Genomic DNA, 15,788 nt, shown 5'->3' on the forward strand with positions numbered 1-15,788 from the left:
GATCCATTCTGGTGGTGCCGTGGTGGCAAGTTGGGCTGCCATCTGCAGGGTCAGTGGTTCAAAACTGCTATCAGCTCCAGGGGGAAGACTGGGCTTTCTACTCCTGCAAACAGCTACCGTCTCAGAAGGCCACCGGGGCTCGCCGTGAGTCAGCACTGGCTGCATGGCAGTGAATATGGCTTAGGGTTTATGGTCCGTTTGAAACTTGTCTGGTTTTTAATGTTTTCTGCTCTGCGATTGAGGTTCTTTGAATTCTATTTGACTTTGTGACTGTCGTTAGTTCTGGGTTTAAAAATGCTTTTCTGTACATGAAATCCAGGCTAGGTAAATCTACTGAGACAAGAACTGGAGGGATAGTCCTCTGGGGCTATGACACAGGGGCGGGGGACTGGGGGGAGGAACAGAGAGCTAATTACGATGAGGCCACAACAAAGAAAATGTCCTCACACTGATTGCGGCGATGACTGTCCCGCTCTTCTTGATGCGACGGACAGCTGGATTGGGTGATATGGGAAGTATGTTGCTGGGGTCAGGTGCCATCCAGCCGGCTGTGACCCACAGCGACCCCTAGCACAACTGCGGAACAAAGCACGGTCGGGTCCGGCGCCATCCTCACCACTGTCCCTGTGCCGAGCCGATTGTTGCAGCCGCCGTGAGGGCCTTCTCCTTTCTCCACTGTCCCTCCACTTGACCCAACATGATGCCCTTCTCCAGGGACTGCCCTCTCCTGGCAACAGGTGCAACGTCTGTAAGACGCAGTCTCTCCATCCTCGCCTCCAGGGAGCACTGTGGCCTTAAGCAACACTCTGATGTGACTTCTTCCATGACAGATGGGTCTGTCCCTGGCACTTTCCATTTCCGTATCTTTCTCCAGCACCCCAAATCAGATGCATGGATTCTTCTTTGGTCTTCCTTATTCAAGATCCAATTTTCACATGTGTCTGAGGCCATGGAAAATCGGTGCCAATCTATGCAGATACGAATTCTATGTGAGTTATGTGCAAATGTGAACTACATGCCAGTTACACTGCTAGAAAATGCTACACACACACACACACACACACACACACACGGCTCAGATTTCACCGATGGGGGAAGAAGCACAGTGGGTGTCACGTCCAGTCTCTGCTCCGCAGGACGGTGTCAACCTGGGGGCAAAGTTCTGCAGGGTGAGGAGAGGCGGAGGGATGGAGCCCGTGAAACACAGGGAAGAAGGGGGGCGAGTGAGGACGGCACAGGAGGGGGTGGCAGGCGATGAGATGGCACCAAACCTGTCGGAACTGTTGTGTGGGAGGCTGAGGCGCTGGCTGCTTGGGAAACCCTCGCCCGGCACACAGTGAAAAGCTTTAGAAACAAAGGCAACAGGCTCCTCCGGATGAGGCCGCGCTGCCGTGGATTTACAGCCGAGAGTCCGAGTCCCCTGGATGGCCTGATCTGGGCATCTTGACAGAAGCGGATGGTCAGGCCTTCCCGCCTCGAGCGGAGCCCCTGGATGGGTTGGAACTGCCAACCTCACCCCCAGCCTTCTCAGTAGCAGCCGAGCGCTTAATTGCCAGCACCCCAGAGCCCCCACCCTCACTGCCTTCTCATAGTGCCCCTGTAGGGCAGGGCGGAGCTGCCCCTGTGGGTTTCCCGGACTGCCTCTCTTTACCGGAGCGCCGGCTCCCTTCTGAGGAGCAATAGGGATTTCAAACTACCGACCTTGAGGTCTGCGGCTCAGCACCTCGCCACCACATCAGCAGGGCGCCACACCCAGAGGGACTTTCCACCAACAGGGGATGCTGCTGGCTTCACTGGGCTGAGAGAGTTGTTCCTCCGAAGGTCGGGGTCACCCCCAGCTCCGGTTTTCTTTACGACCAGAAAGAAGCCTCTTCTTGAAGCTCCATCCCTGAGAAACGTAGAGACAGGGCACTCGGGCGGCCAGGTAAGCACAGGTGTACTTGTGCTTACACATTCATCTGTTGTTGTTTGGGGTTGGGGAGTCGGTTCTGACCCACAGCGAGCCTGTGCACGACAAGGAAACACTGCCTGGGCCAGCACCGTCCTCACAACTGGTCCTCGGTGTGAGCCCACTGCTGCAGATGCTGTGCCCATCCACCTGTGGGGGGGCCTCCCTCTCGCTCGCTGCCCCTCCACTTTACCAAGCAGGATGTCCTTCTCCAGGGGCTGGTCTCTCCTGACCACACGTCCAAAGTACGTGAGCTACACACTCTTGCCACCAGAATTTTCCCACGAACTTTTGAAGCAAGACCCCCAATATCATACACAGACCAGGAGCCTGGTACAGTGGGTAACGCGTGGGGCAGCAATTCAAGATGGCCAACTGCTCCACAGCAGAAAAACGGGCTCCCTGCTCCCATAAATATCCACAGCCTTGGAAGCCCAGGAGGAGCCCTGGTGATGCAGTGGACTCTGTGTCAGGCTGCTCACTGCAAGGTCAGCAGTTCAAAACCACCAGCTGCTCCGAGGGAGGAAGATGGGACTTTCTACTCCCATAAGGAGTTGGGTTTTGTTTTTGTATTTTCACTAAAAAGTAAACTCACTGCCACCAAGCTAGTCCCACAACTGTGATGTCTCAGCTCCTTGTTGCAGCTGCTGTGCCCATTCATCTTGCCAGAGAATTCTCTTTCTCTGCCCTCCCACTGTGCCCAGCAGCCCTGGGACCGCAGTGCTTGTGCACTGGGCTGCCAACTGCAAGGCTGACGGTTTGAAATCAACAACCGGTCAGCGGGAGAAAGATGGGGGCTTTCTGTTCTCTGAAGAGTTACAGTCTTAGAAACTTACAGGGGCAGTTCTACCCTGCTTGTAGGGTCACTATGAGATGGCATTGACTGGGTGGCAGTGAGTTTGTTTGTTTGTTTGTTTGTTGAGTTTGGAAACCCACAAGGGCAGTTCTGCTCTGTCTCAGAGGGTCGCGATGCATTGGGATTGACTTGATGGTAGTGAATCACATACACACACACACACACACACACACACACACACACATTTATGGAGTCGCTCTTGTTAGGAAGGAGCCCTGGTGGTACAGTGGTTATGCATTGGGCTGTGATCTGGAAGTTCAGCGTTTCCAAACCACCAGCTGCTCCAAGGGAGAAAGATGAGGCTTCTACTCCTGTGAAGAGTTACAGTCTTGGAAACCCACAGGGACAGTTCTACCCTGTCCCGTAGGGTTGCTGTGACTCGATGGCAGTGAGTTTGGTTGTTTGAGTAGTTCTGCTCTGTCCCGGAGGGTCGCTATGGGGCGGCATCACCTTGACGGCAGTGACTGATGCACACACTTATCGGTACACATGTTCCCTATCATGAGGAGGTAGGCCACCATCTGAAATGGAACAATGACAATGCACAGCCAATGCAAAAAGAAGGACAGCCCTTTGAGGCCACTCTCTCATCTGCAGGGACAGCAGCTCTGAGAATAACAAGGCAGAGGGCGGAAGGGCCCGCCCTCGGCCAGGCCCAGCGGTAGGAAGCAGGGGTCCATCAAAGACAGCCCTCTGAACCGATCTCAGTGGGCCTTGTCCACTTACATCCTATAAAAGCCTCTAATTATTCTGACGACTGGACAGGGGCCTCCAGGGCCAGCATCAGCAGGGCGTGCAATGAATATTCATTCCACGGAGCCCAGTCAAGAACTCAGACCATCAAAGTCACCTGTAGCCCTTCACTGCAGGCTGAGCCTGCCCCGTGTGAGCGGCAGCATCTGATTGTAATGCCAAAGGCAAAGAACCGGCGGACACTGGACTGTGGTGTGGACCTTTGACCTTGAGGGTGACTCAGGACTACTATATACTTATTATCTTATGCCCGCCTTGCTTTCTGACGACATGTATTAATCTGGCAGGTGTGATCCTGCTGTTGTGGGTGAATATTACTGAGAGTTTTCCCTCTGTTATCAGCCCCCTTTGTGGTCACTGAAGGGTTTAATGTGTACAAGTCAACAATTCATGTATTGCGGTTCATAGCTGGCCTATACTCGTATAATTTCCTTTTCCCAGCAGTGTTTTAAATTCTATACCATTAGCTAAATTACTGACACTATCAATAGAGTTACCGGGGTGGGGGTGGCACGAAGATTGATCATGTTGTCTGACTTAAACTGGAAATGCTGTTTCCAAAGTGAACCAGGGACCTATATAAACCAGGGACATATATAAACCAGGAACATATATGAACCAGGGACATATATAAACCAGAGACCTACATAGAAGGATTTGGGGCTCACACTTCATTCTAATCCCAATCTAAGAGCAGTTGGCTCTTTTCACATGACCCTGCTTGATGCTCGCCCTCATGAAGACATCACTGGAGAAATGGGAGCTATAGCAAAGTGTGGTGAAGAAACTAGATGGTGCCCTGCTATCAGAAAGAATAGTGTCTGGGTCTTAAAGGCTTGTCTTCAAAGAAGCAGCCAGCTAAGTGAGGCATCAGCTAAGTCCACATGGAAGAAGCACACCAGTCTGTGTGATCCAAGGAGTGTAAATAATAAAATACAGGTCAGAAGGCGGGAATGATACCGCAGGTTAAATTGGAGCATCTGGTTTTATAAGGCTGTGGATGACAGTGGAGCCCAAACTCCATTTACTGGGGCCACATATGGACAGAGTGTCCAGTGAGTCCCCTCTGCCAGGGGTTGAGGGAACGTGATTAGCTGGGCTAGTAGACAGAGAGCACTGTGAAGTCAACCATCGCAGAAGTAATTACGTTAAAATGTAACACCTTGTGGTAGTTACATACTTTGGTGCCAGGTTGGGTCTTGAGAGGATTCAGAGTGAAGGGGTGGAGTCTAGCCTGTCAATCAGGTCATAGCCAATGAGATCTCTGTGTGGGCATGGCCTTCTCCTGAGGATTCTGGGAACTCCTGTGTTTCCTCCTTGGAAGCCAGACACATTCTCTCTCTCTGCTCACTTCCTGAGGGATGCTCTACTGACAAGGCTGACTCCCTGCGAGACATCCCTGAGGAGAAGCCACATGGACCTACACTGATGCAGCCAGAACCCGGGACCTGGAGAAGCCACCTGGAGACCCCTGCCAGCAATGAGATGGTTACAACGCCACTGGATCCACAAGACTTCCAACCCACTGGCCTGTGACACCCACCTGCATTCGGTGTCATTGCCTGTGTTATGTGAGTCAGAAGAGGACTTTTTAGACTGGTATGGGTTAATATTGGACTTAGGGGCTTGATCTGGACTGGACTGAGATGTTTTCTCAACATTCAATTGCTCTTGTCTATGAGCCTCTTTCTTATGCACATATGTGTGTCTATGAATTTGTTTCTCTAGTCTACCCAGAACAACACACACCTCATTTGGTCATTCTTTTGACCCATTCTAAAGTTGCTTCCGTGTTAAAAAAAAACAAAAGCAAGTGAAGGGGAGCTACATGTGTATTAAGCCTCTGTGACCTCGGGCCAGGGTTGTGAACAGCCTTGTTGTCATGCAGAGTGCACGGGAAAGCACATTATTACAGGTGCACTGAAGCTAAAACTTGGAACCCCATCATTTGATCTCCCTTCTGATCCTTTTTTTCCCATTAGTTCTAGTTTTTAATATCGTCCACTTTCTTTCTGATGGAAGTTTGTGTCTATTTCACTTTAGTGTTTTGTTGGTCTTGTTGTTTGCTTTTTAAATGTCTTTCTGTATATGAAATCAGGATAGGTAACTCTATAGACACCGTCACTGACTAGTGGTCCCTTGGAGGGGCGGGGGTGTGGCAGGGAGGTTGGGAGAAACGGGGAATAATGATGAGAGGGCAAGAAGGAAGAGACTGTTCTAAAATTGATGGTGTGCTGAGTGCGCACTAACACAGCACCGGACTACAGCATCGCAGGATTTGTATCCCAATAAAGCTGGTGTGCTAGTCTGGGGACTTCAGAGAAACAAACCCACAGAAACTCGTGTAAAAGAGAGTTTTCTATAAAGAGTAAGTGCACATCAAGAAAGCATCCCAACCTAGTGCTGCCCAAGCCCACAAGTCCGACATTAACCCATCTGTCCAACACCAATCCACAAAGTCCTCCTCCATCTCACAAAACACACACTGTGACGCCGACTGCAGGAGGAAATCCGAGTCAGTGAACGTGTAAGCATCTCAGCGCTGGCAGGGATCTCCACATGGCTGCTCCAGCACCCAGGGCTGCATCGGGGTAGGTCCATGCAGCTTCTCCTTGGGGATGTTTTGCAGGAAGTGAGCCTTGCCAGCTGAAGCAGGGAACTGGCTAAGGCAGCTGCACCCCAGTCTGACTATCACAAAGCAAGAGACCTGAGAACTAAAAAGGTGAGGCTCACCAACCCGTTTATCTCGCCGCCCTTCAATTGACCCCACATGTGTTTATCAGCCAGGTTGGCACAATAAGCTTTAACTATCTCAACTGCTGAAATTGTTCACACCTGCATTTTCAGTACATGTGATTCATTATACTGAACTTTAAATAATTACTTAAAACGGTTTTTTAAAAATAGAATTCAACCGCTCAAGCCACACATATCACCAGGACTCGGAGCCTTCAAGGAAAGGCCTTCTTCAGAGACATGGCTACGCCTTAGGGGCGAGGTGCTGAGGTGGGGTTCCCTGGGTGGTGTGAAGGGTGAAGCGTTCCACCATGAGGCAAGGTGGGCGGGCAGCTGGAACCCACCCAGAGCCACCTTGGAAGAAAGGTTTCGGTAAGGGCACTTCCTTGAGCAGTTCTCATTGGGCCCACAGGAGGGTGCCCAGGAGTGGCTTCCTGGTTCACTTGGAGTGTCTAGTGTCCCCACCAGCTCTGGTTTCTTATTGACCCAATGTCCCCAAGAAAAGAGAAGCCCCAGGTGGTACAAGTACAGGCATGTGGCTCTCAAGTGCACGCCCACCCCCCCCCCCTCCAGGCATCCGGAGCCCTCCCTGGGAGATATTATCAGCAGAAGAATTGGAGGAAATTTCACTAAACCACACCAAGCCCCCACTTAAAGCCGCTTCCTGTCTCTCAGCCAGAAAGAGAAAAAGAGGCCGGGATGCCAGGCTCCCTGAGGAGACACACACAATTACAGAAGAAGGAGCCAGGCAGGACAGAACTGGAGCTCCCCCACCCCCAACCAGGGACCAGACCAAGGCAGCCCGGCCCTTGCTCACAGCCAGCGGGGTTGGACTGGGTGGAGGGGCTGTGGGATGGTTTTCTCTTCCTGGGCAGAGTCGCTGGGAGCCCTTGCCACTCCACGGCTCCTGACCGAGGCCCCCCAGAGGCTCCGCTTCCTAGAGAACGTTCGAGAAAGCTCATGTTGCTCCACTCTTTCCGTGGTTGCGGTTTTGATTGTGATTTGGGTGCTGTGGGTTAGGCCTTGGGCTGCAAGGTCAGCAGTTCAAACCTAACGGCCTCTGCGAGGGAGCGGGATGAGGCTAACTGTTCTGTAAAGAGCCACAGCCTTGGGAAGCCAACGAATGCATTCCACTCTGCCCTGGGGGGCTGCTCTCAGTGGGTATCAGCTTGCTGCCCGTGGCTGGTGTTCTGTTCTGGAGGCTGGGAGGTAGATGTTGCCCCCTTCATGGCAGAGAAATGAGTAGGCAGCCCCTCCCTACCTGCTGTGAGGTGGGGGCCCGGGAGCCCTTGTGACGCCGGACAGGGAAGTGCCGGGGGAGCACCCTCTTTTCACAAAGCGAGACAAGGAAGGAAGGGCTGGCTATGGCATTAAAAATTCAGCCAATGAAAACCCTGTGGAGAATGGTCCAATCCCCAAGCGATCCCTAGTTTGGGGGTGAGGGGAAGGGAAGAGAGCAGAATCAGGCAGTGCTTGTGCTGCTGTATGTGGGGTCACCGTGGGTCACCATGAGTTGGACCAACTCACCCCAAACAAAAACAACCTTACTGCATGGAGTCAGTTCGGAGCCTGCCGGCCTCATCTCTCTCCTATAGGGCGGCTGGTGGGCTCAAACTACCAACCTTGCATTTAGGAGCCCATGAGGCAACCCACAAGATGAATCTGAGATGCTGCTGAATGCTGCTAGAAAGAAGGAAGACAAAAGAGAAAGCAAGCACTTGGCCACCGGGTCTACTCCCATAGACAGGGACCCCGTGGAGCTGCCTCTGGGATCCTGAGACCGGTATTTCTTTACCAGAGCAGAAAGCCTGTTCTTCCAAGGAGCTGGTTTCGAACTGCTGACGTTGCACTTAGCAGCCCAGTGTGTGTCCATGACGCCACCATGTTCTTGAGAGAGCAGTCTGTGGAAATGACTCCAGTCGTTCTCGGTGCCAACCCGTTTGCAAACGCCCTGAGCTGGGTTGCAAACTTCAGCCTGTAGGTGCCAAGGCCAAGACTGGTCTGTGAGTGACAGGAGCGGAGCGGTGGGGCTGGGCTGGGAGTCACCCCTTCCCTTCCCAACCCTGCAGAAAGTGGCCAGTGCTGGAGACAGGCAAAGCCTGCCCTCAGGGGGCCCTGGACATGTCTGCCAAATTTCATAGGTTCAGCCAAGTCCTAAGGCCACATCCCCTGCCCCAGGTCTTGCTATGTCTTCCTCCTGCTAAATCTTGGAGATATGGTGTCCACCCCCACCCGCTGCAGTCCACTGGCTCCCCAAGGCTCAGATTCCCCTCCACCTGCGCCCGGCTTCATGCCCAGTGGTCACCCTGTTCCTGGGTGCTCTCACACTACAGCCTCTGGGTATTCTAAAACCCATAACCAACCAGCAAGCCTGACCCTTAGCAGGCCTGCCACAGCACCGCCAGCCACCACAACCAGCCTGCACTGACTTCCCCAAGACCGTCTGGCGGGGGCTGTCCCTGGAGCCCTGGCAGTGCCCTATGCCACCACCCTTCTTGGGCCCAGCCCCCAGCAGGAACGCAGCATTGGAAGTCTCTTATGAGCCTTCTTCCCCAGGCCACCTGCCCCCCACCCCGGGTCTGTGCCTGGACCGGGCACCTGCTGCTGGGTGAGAATGTGTGAGGACATGCGAGGGGAGTATCGAGTCAGACAGAAAGGTAACCCATCGGGCTGCAGATCGAAAGGCGGGAAGTTCAAATCTACCCAAAGGGACTCAGTAGCAAGCCGTGGAGATCTACCCACTCCTGAAGGTCACTGCCGTGGAAAGCCCTGGGAAGCACGGTCCTGCTCGGACACACGGGAGTCAGAACGGAACAAGAGTTGTCATTTGAGGTGGTTGTTCCTGAGTCGCTGTTTTTTACAACCTTACTTCCTAGCCCCTCTCCCCTCGTACTTGGAACACCTCCCCCCCCCCCATTCCTCTTGAGCCTGGACAGGAGGGACAAGCCCCTTAGCCCTTCCCATCCCATCCAGGGCCTCCCGTGACCTGGGGCGATTCGGTCCTATTTCTTTCCAGTTCTACAAGAACGATTCACATTTATATGGTTCCTGCTTCGTCAGTCACCTCAGCCATGAAGCTTCCCAGGCCACACTGGGCTCCCTCCTCGGGTAGCTGCCTGCCCACCCCAGCCCCCAGCCCCCACCAGGCTGCCACCTTGGTAAGTCCTCTTTCTGAAACTGGCTGGACCTGTGCTGGGTGCCCGGCCCAGTGGGCTGTGTGGAATATCCCTCTGGAGAAATTGAGCTGAGGCCCTCTGGCTCTGGGGGGTACCTTCTCAGCCTCGAGGGGGGGCTGAAGCCTCACTGACCTCTCACCAGCCCGTACCTGAATACTCCCCCTGCCCCTGAAGCACCAGTTGGCATACCTGGGACATACCTGGCATTGGAGGCTACCCATTACCATCCTTCACGGTGGGGGCCTGTCCTTGTGCGTTCTAAGATGCTGCTCAGCGCCGAGGCCTGTATCCACCAGGCCACAGGAGCAGCCCCTACCCCATGGGCATCCTCAGCACTCCAGATAATGGCCAGTGACCCCAAGGAGCTGGACGTGCCTCGGAGTGAGAAGGTGAACTCACTTGAAGTGGCTCCCGGGGCATGCAGGGCCCCGTCAATTGCAAACCGCCGCCACCGGCCAGTCCACCTGGCAGGTGACTGCCAGCCTGCATGAACTCAGATGCACACCTGGCAGCCTTTTTCATTTGCACTTGATGGCGTGAACCACGGACGGCACACACGCAGCCTTTTCAACCCAGAAGTGGCCCGTTCATTACACCGCCATCAGGTATAACCGTCCTGCCCCTGGGCTTGCAGGCGCTGTTTTATACAATTGATCCCCTCGGCTGCTGCTGCCGGGAAAACTCGGAGGGAAACATGCTCTGGAGCAGCCGCCTCTGCAGGACCCTCCGAGGAGTGTGGGGACAGGTTTCCAACTGTCCGGCCCCCTCGCCCCTGGGCGGGCTGGCACGGGTCTGATCTTGTCTCCGCGGTAGCTCTTATCAACGTTGCCCGATTTCAAAACAGGCCCATCATCCCAAACCGAAACCCTGTCCGCGAAGCGATAACGAACACCATCGCCCCCAACCTCAAAGGGGTCCTATCTGGTCTCCGGCATCGCTGTTTCAATGTAACCATTCTCAAAAATGTCTCTCATCCCAAACAGAAACCCTGTCCACGAAGCGCTAATGACCCCCTCTCCTTCCCGGGCCCTTGCTGACCATTGATCTCCTGAGGCCCCTGGGCACTGGATAATTCGCCTCCCTACACCCCCACCCCCACCCCAGCTGTCCTGCTGCAGCACGGGTGCGTCTTTCCAGCAGCCTGATGTCCCTGAGGTGGAGCCAGGGGTCTGCTGCCCCAGAACATGCTTTTGCTTTGCAGCAGCAAGTGGGGTCTTCCGGGGGGCGGGGGGCGGTGGCTGACCATGTGCTGTTTATCCATGCCTCTGCTGAGGGGCACTGGGTGGCGGCCAACCTCCCCGACTTTGCCCAGAGAGAATGCCGCTGGGGAACACGGCCAGGCCGAGTCTCTGCTGCTGGTATCTTCAGTGAAATCCACCTGGTCTAGAGAAGCATGCGTCAAAGGTTGGAGGTTCAAACCCACCCCACAGCTCAAGCTCCTGATTCCAACAAGCTCCTGATTCCAGCTCGGTGCAGCAGCCTAGCAGCCCCGGGCCTCCTCCACCAGTGGGGCTTCTTGTGGACTTGGCAGCAGCGACCTTTTCCAAGGTGGTGCGGAAGCCCTCGGGTGTCTGGGGTCCCACGTGCACTCGCTAATCACTGTGTGGAAAAGCTGGAGTGACCTCCGGGGAACTCGCTGGGGTGGACAGCTGGTACCTGAGGACTTTGCAGTGAGCCTCGGGAAGGTGATTTAAAGCCCACACACAGAAAACATCGTACTTCAACTCCACGGCGACCGACCGCCCACCTCTCTCCCTTGCGACAATTCGGTTGTCCCTGGAGTGTCCACCACACCTCCTGCCATGGATGCTGGAACCAACCCACAGGCACCCCTGTCCTGTGGGTCTCCAAGGCTGTAAATCCTTCTGGGAGTGGGCCACCTCATGTTTTCCCCCCAGAATGGCTGGTGGACTTGAACCGCCAACCTTGGGGCCAGCAGCCCTATCCTTGGCTCACTGTGCCATCCTGGCTCCTCGGAGTCTTTCCCTCACCAACAGTCCTTGGCTGTCCCCCAGCAGACCCCTTCTAGGGGTCCTCCTCTCAAGGGAAAGCTCAGGAGCCCCACGGGCAGTCCCAGGTTGGCCGGCAGCTCTGTAGCTCAGGTGCCATTAAACTAATATCACAGCGCCACCACTGGGGGGTCCTGAGAGTGTCTCCCTGGGCCAGCCCCGCCCCCACTCCAAACCCCTGCAAGACTCTGCAGAGGCAGCTCCAACAGCCATCATCCAGCCACCAACTGCCCGGCTCTCAAATCATAATCACATCACACACACACACACGTAGATGGGTTGCCAAGGCAACAGGGTAGCAGAAATATTGGCAACTCTCAATTATTCGTCAATCCTCAAGGCCTCATTAGGGGTCTTTCCTACTGACCCTGACAAGCAGAAGCCACCCCGTCTTCCCGAGCCTGGACGCTCCTCCCTCTGCTTGTCTGAGGGGTCATTCAGGGTGTCAGGTCCCCGGGCCTTGACAATGGTGGCAGGGGGCCCGAATTCACACACGGGAGGCTCCCACCGTTGTCCTAATTACTCCCTTGCTCACAGGAAGATGCTGGTGGCGAGGAGTCTTGGTGTGCCCAACTGCAACCAGGTCGCCACATGCTGGCTCACACAAGCAAGGATGACACCCACTTGGCTTTGGGCGTGTGTCCCTGGCGTGAAGTCACCGGTGCCTTCTGACATATGCGACCTGCATCCTCAGTGACTTTCCCCCAGCAGTGGGTTGCCAGATATTTCTTCCAAGGTACCTCTGGGGGCCAGGGCAGAACTGAGCACCGTGCTACCGGGAGCCCCAGGGGCATTCTTTGACCTACAGGTACCATCTGTCGGTCCCTAGTCGTACCCCACTGCTAACGCAAGGGGTTGGCCATTCAAACCCACCAAGCAGAGCCCCGGCAGGAAGGATCTGTCAACTTGCTTGCGAGAAAAAAAAAAAAACCCTGCACAGCACACACGGCATGGCTGAGAGTCAGTCAGCCCAGCAGCTGTGAGGGAGCCTCGGCCACAAACACTTCAGTCGTCTGGGCCATTCTGCGCGCTTTCCTTCAACTCACTCTCACGCGGGTCCCTGTGGGGAGGCTCTGTGGGCTCCGCTGCCCGGCCGACCACCCTGCACCACCAGCTCCGGGGCAGGTGTGTGCGTACACCACAGTCACGGGGCCCCAGCACGGCACGGCAAGCCAAAGCCCAGTCTGTCTCTTCTTCCCCGCATGGCAGCAGGGTGCCCAGCCCTCAGAAGTGATGGGGTGCCAGGAGGCCACTTCAGTAAGTCAAGTGAAGGCAGAGAGAGGAACAGAAGCAATCTGGGGTGAAGGCAACGAGGGTTGTGTGCACGGCGGGACACCAGGCAGAAAGGGGGGTGGGCATGTCCACTTCCCCTAGAGCAGGGGCAGCCCTATGACTAACTCACTGCCATGGAGTCGGTGCTGACCCATAGCGACCTTGTAGGGCCAGAAAGAACTGACCCTGTATTTTCCAAGACTGTAGCTCTGTACGGGAGCACGGGGCTTCGTCTCTCTCCTGCACTAACTGGGAGTTTTGAACCTGTGATCTTGTGGTTAGCGGCCCAACGCATAACCGCTGTGCCACCAGAGTTCCAGCTAATATCACACGCCTCCCTCCCCTGAGAGAAGCAGCGCTGGCCATCTCATTAGAAGTGAGTCCACTTAATGTATTGACCGGCATGGCCCAAGACAAATTCACTGTCATCGAGCTGATGCCAACTCATAGCGGCCCTAGGACAGGGTAGAACTGCCCCTCGGAGTTTCTGCAATCGTCACTCTTTACGGGAGCAGATAGCTCTGTCATTCTCCCAGAGTGGCTGGTGGTTTCAAACTGCTGACCTTGCAATGGGCAGCCTGACTCATAGCCACCCCCCCCCAGAACTCCTCTGTTATAAATATCCAAATGGCCCTTGGCAGAAGAAAAAAGGTCCCTGCCTTCTCCTCGAGAGAGGTCTTTCAGCGAGAGTAAGATGAGCCAGTTTGCACCCACAGGGAGTGGGGGTGGGGGTCCTCTTTGCGCTGCAGATGGTCAGTGACATCACTGCTGACCCCGAGGGCTGGAAGTTCCAGTCCACCCACAGGTACCTCAAAAGAAAGACCTGGTGGTCAACTTCAGAAACAGCAGCCCTTGAAACCCTTGTGGAGTACAATTGTACCCTGACATTATAGGGGGGGTCACCAGGAGTCAGACTTCACAGGTCAGCAGTAAAGGGGGCAGGTGCCAGAGTAAAGAATTTGCCTGTAAAGATGTCCACAAGGACCAGGCCCTGCCCTGGGGGGGGGGGGCGGCGGGGGGAGAGAGCAGGACTACTGCAGCAACCTCAGGGCCAGTCTGACTCAGTAAAAGCCTGTCCGGGCAACACTGTGGAGAGAGACACACTTGTGCCTGAGGTGGGGGGCGGGGGCACGTGTCCCCGGAGGGAATACCTGGGCCATCTCTTCCTCCCCACTCACCCACCCCCGCCCAAGGGGCAACAAAGCTCTGGGGCCAGTGGCAGTGGTGGTGGGAGAGGAAATCCCTGCAGGGAAACTTGGCTCCTGGGGTCCCAGGTGACCTTGAGTCACCAGAAGCCTCTCCAGGAGTAAATCAGACTCAGGCCATGTGAGGAAAGCACACACCCCTCCCCACTCACACCTCAAAGCAGCCCTGGTGGCGCGTGGTTTAAGCGCTCGGCTGCTAAGAGGAAACCCACCAGCCATGCTGTAGGAGAGAGCTGGGGCCGAGAGACCCACAGCCTCGGGGCGACCCGGGTGCCTCTGTCCTACACCTCATTCCACCTCTGCTGACCTGTGAGGGGCTGATCCCCACCCCCACCCAGCCAGCATCTCAGCAGACCCCTGCCTGGGGGAAGCACCTGGCCCTCATTGGAGGGATTCTGCAGGCGGCTCCCTGGAGCAGCCCGAGAAGCAGGGACACTGGAGTCACGAAGTCACACCCCTTTCGAAGCTCAAAGTTCCCTGGAGTGATGCTCAGAGAGGCACCTGGGGCAGCACAGAGGCAGAGCCCACAGGGGCCCTGCTCCCAGGCCAGTGCGCCACCAAGCGCACAGGGTCCCCGGCGCCACTTAGCACTGCCCCCCACACCGTGCCCACTAAATGCTCATTCATTGCAAGCTGGCAGGGCGCACATGGCCGTCCGGTGGTGCAGCCTCAAGAAGAAAGCGCGGAAGCAGCGGCGACTCCACCCAGCCGGCTGCTGAGAGTCGCGGAGAGCGGGAGCCCGGCCACCGTGCGCCACCGGCAGACGCAGGGCACCGGGTCAAGGCCGTCCCGAAGGTCGCAGCCTCGGGCGGCCGCGCGGAGCGTGGGGAAGGCACGGGTGCGGGATAGGGGGGCGGGAGGGGGGCGCCGGGTCCGGCGGGGACAGGAGCGCGTGCGCGGACTGGCGGGCACTCACCCTCCTTGGCCCTTTTCTTCCGGGACAGCGTGCCCCCCAGCTTGCCCAGGAACGACTCCTCCTTTTTCATCCTGGGTAGCCGCGGGGCCGGCGGGCGCGGAGGGGCGGACGACATGGGTCACCGGCGTCGCTTAGCCTGGGACTGAAGGCCAGGAGGGCGCGGCCAGCTCGCCTGAACAGCCTCCGCCCCCACCCAGCGGCGCCCGCCCCGGGGTCACAGGAGTCCCCGTGGGCGGCAGCCAAGCGGTGACCCCGCGGAGCCGGGGGCGTTGAGTCTTGGAGCGCCAGCTTCCCAGTCGCAGCCCCCAGGGGCTTCAGCTCCCAGAGCCCACAGTTCCACTCTCGCTAGCTTGCTCCCTTCCTTCGCCGCCTGGTCCTGGGGGGCCCCTGGTGGGCAGGGCTCCAAGGGTGGCCCTACCTTCCACCTTCGTGTGACTGCAGCTGTGACCCCAAACCCAACCGAACCCCGAGACTGGAGCTCATGGCCAGCCTGTGGACAGAAGGGAGAAGCCCCTTGGGGTTTCCGAAACTGTCATCTTTGGAGACCGACTGCCTCATCTTTCTCCAAAGGAGCAGCTGGTCGGTTTGAATTCTGACCTTGATGTCGACAGCCCAGCAAACCCACAACGCCATCAGGACCTGTCCTGGAAGCTCAAATCCACCAAATAGGACAGGGGAGTCTTTTCATGTGTTGGGGTCTCCCAAGAACTAGGCTGAGGGCCCCAGGGGAAGCCAAGAACAAAAGGTGTGGACATCATGGGTGACCGTGGCAGAGAGGTGACGGGGTGCAGAGGACTGGAGGACTCAGAATTCTTCCTGGAAGGGGTGTGTACTGAGCCTCTAGAAACAGCTGCTCGCCCCTGAGCCCAGGGCTGGGCAAGGCAGGGAGGAAGAGGAGACAGGGCTGGCCGGCGGTG

At 56.2% G+C, this 15,788-nt stretch overlaps 1 protein-coding gene across 1 annotated transcript in view; it reads right to left on the reverse strand.

Annotated features, from left to right (window-relative positions):
* The window catches only part of PARVB (parvin beta), a 100,352-nt gene extending 85,366 nt beyond the window's left edge, over positions 1-14,986 (reverse strand). Inside the window, exon 1 of the mRNA XM_075552607.1 lies at positions 14,872-14,986. Within this exon, the coding sequence (XP_075408722.1) occupies positions 14,872-14,986 (115 nt within the window). The remainder of the gene's footprint in view (positions 1-14,871) is intronic.
* Between the last annotated feature and the right edge of the window lie 802 nt (positions 14,987-15,788).

Source organism: Tenrec ecaudatus, chromosome 6 (assembly GCF_050624435.1).
Source record: "Tenrec ecaudatus isolate mTenEca1 chromosome 6, mTenEca1.hap1, whole genome shotgun sequence".
Classification (NCBI taxonomy): Eukaryota; Metazoa; Chordata; class Mammalia; order Afrosoricida; family Tenrecidae; genus Tenrec; species Tenrec ecaudatus.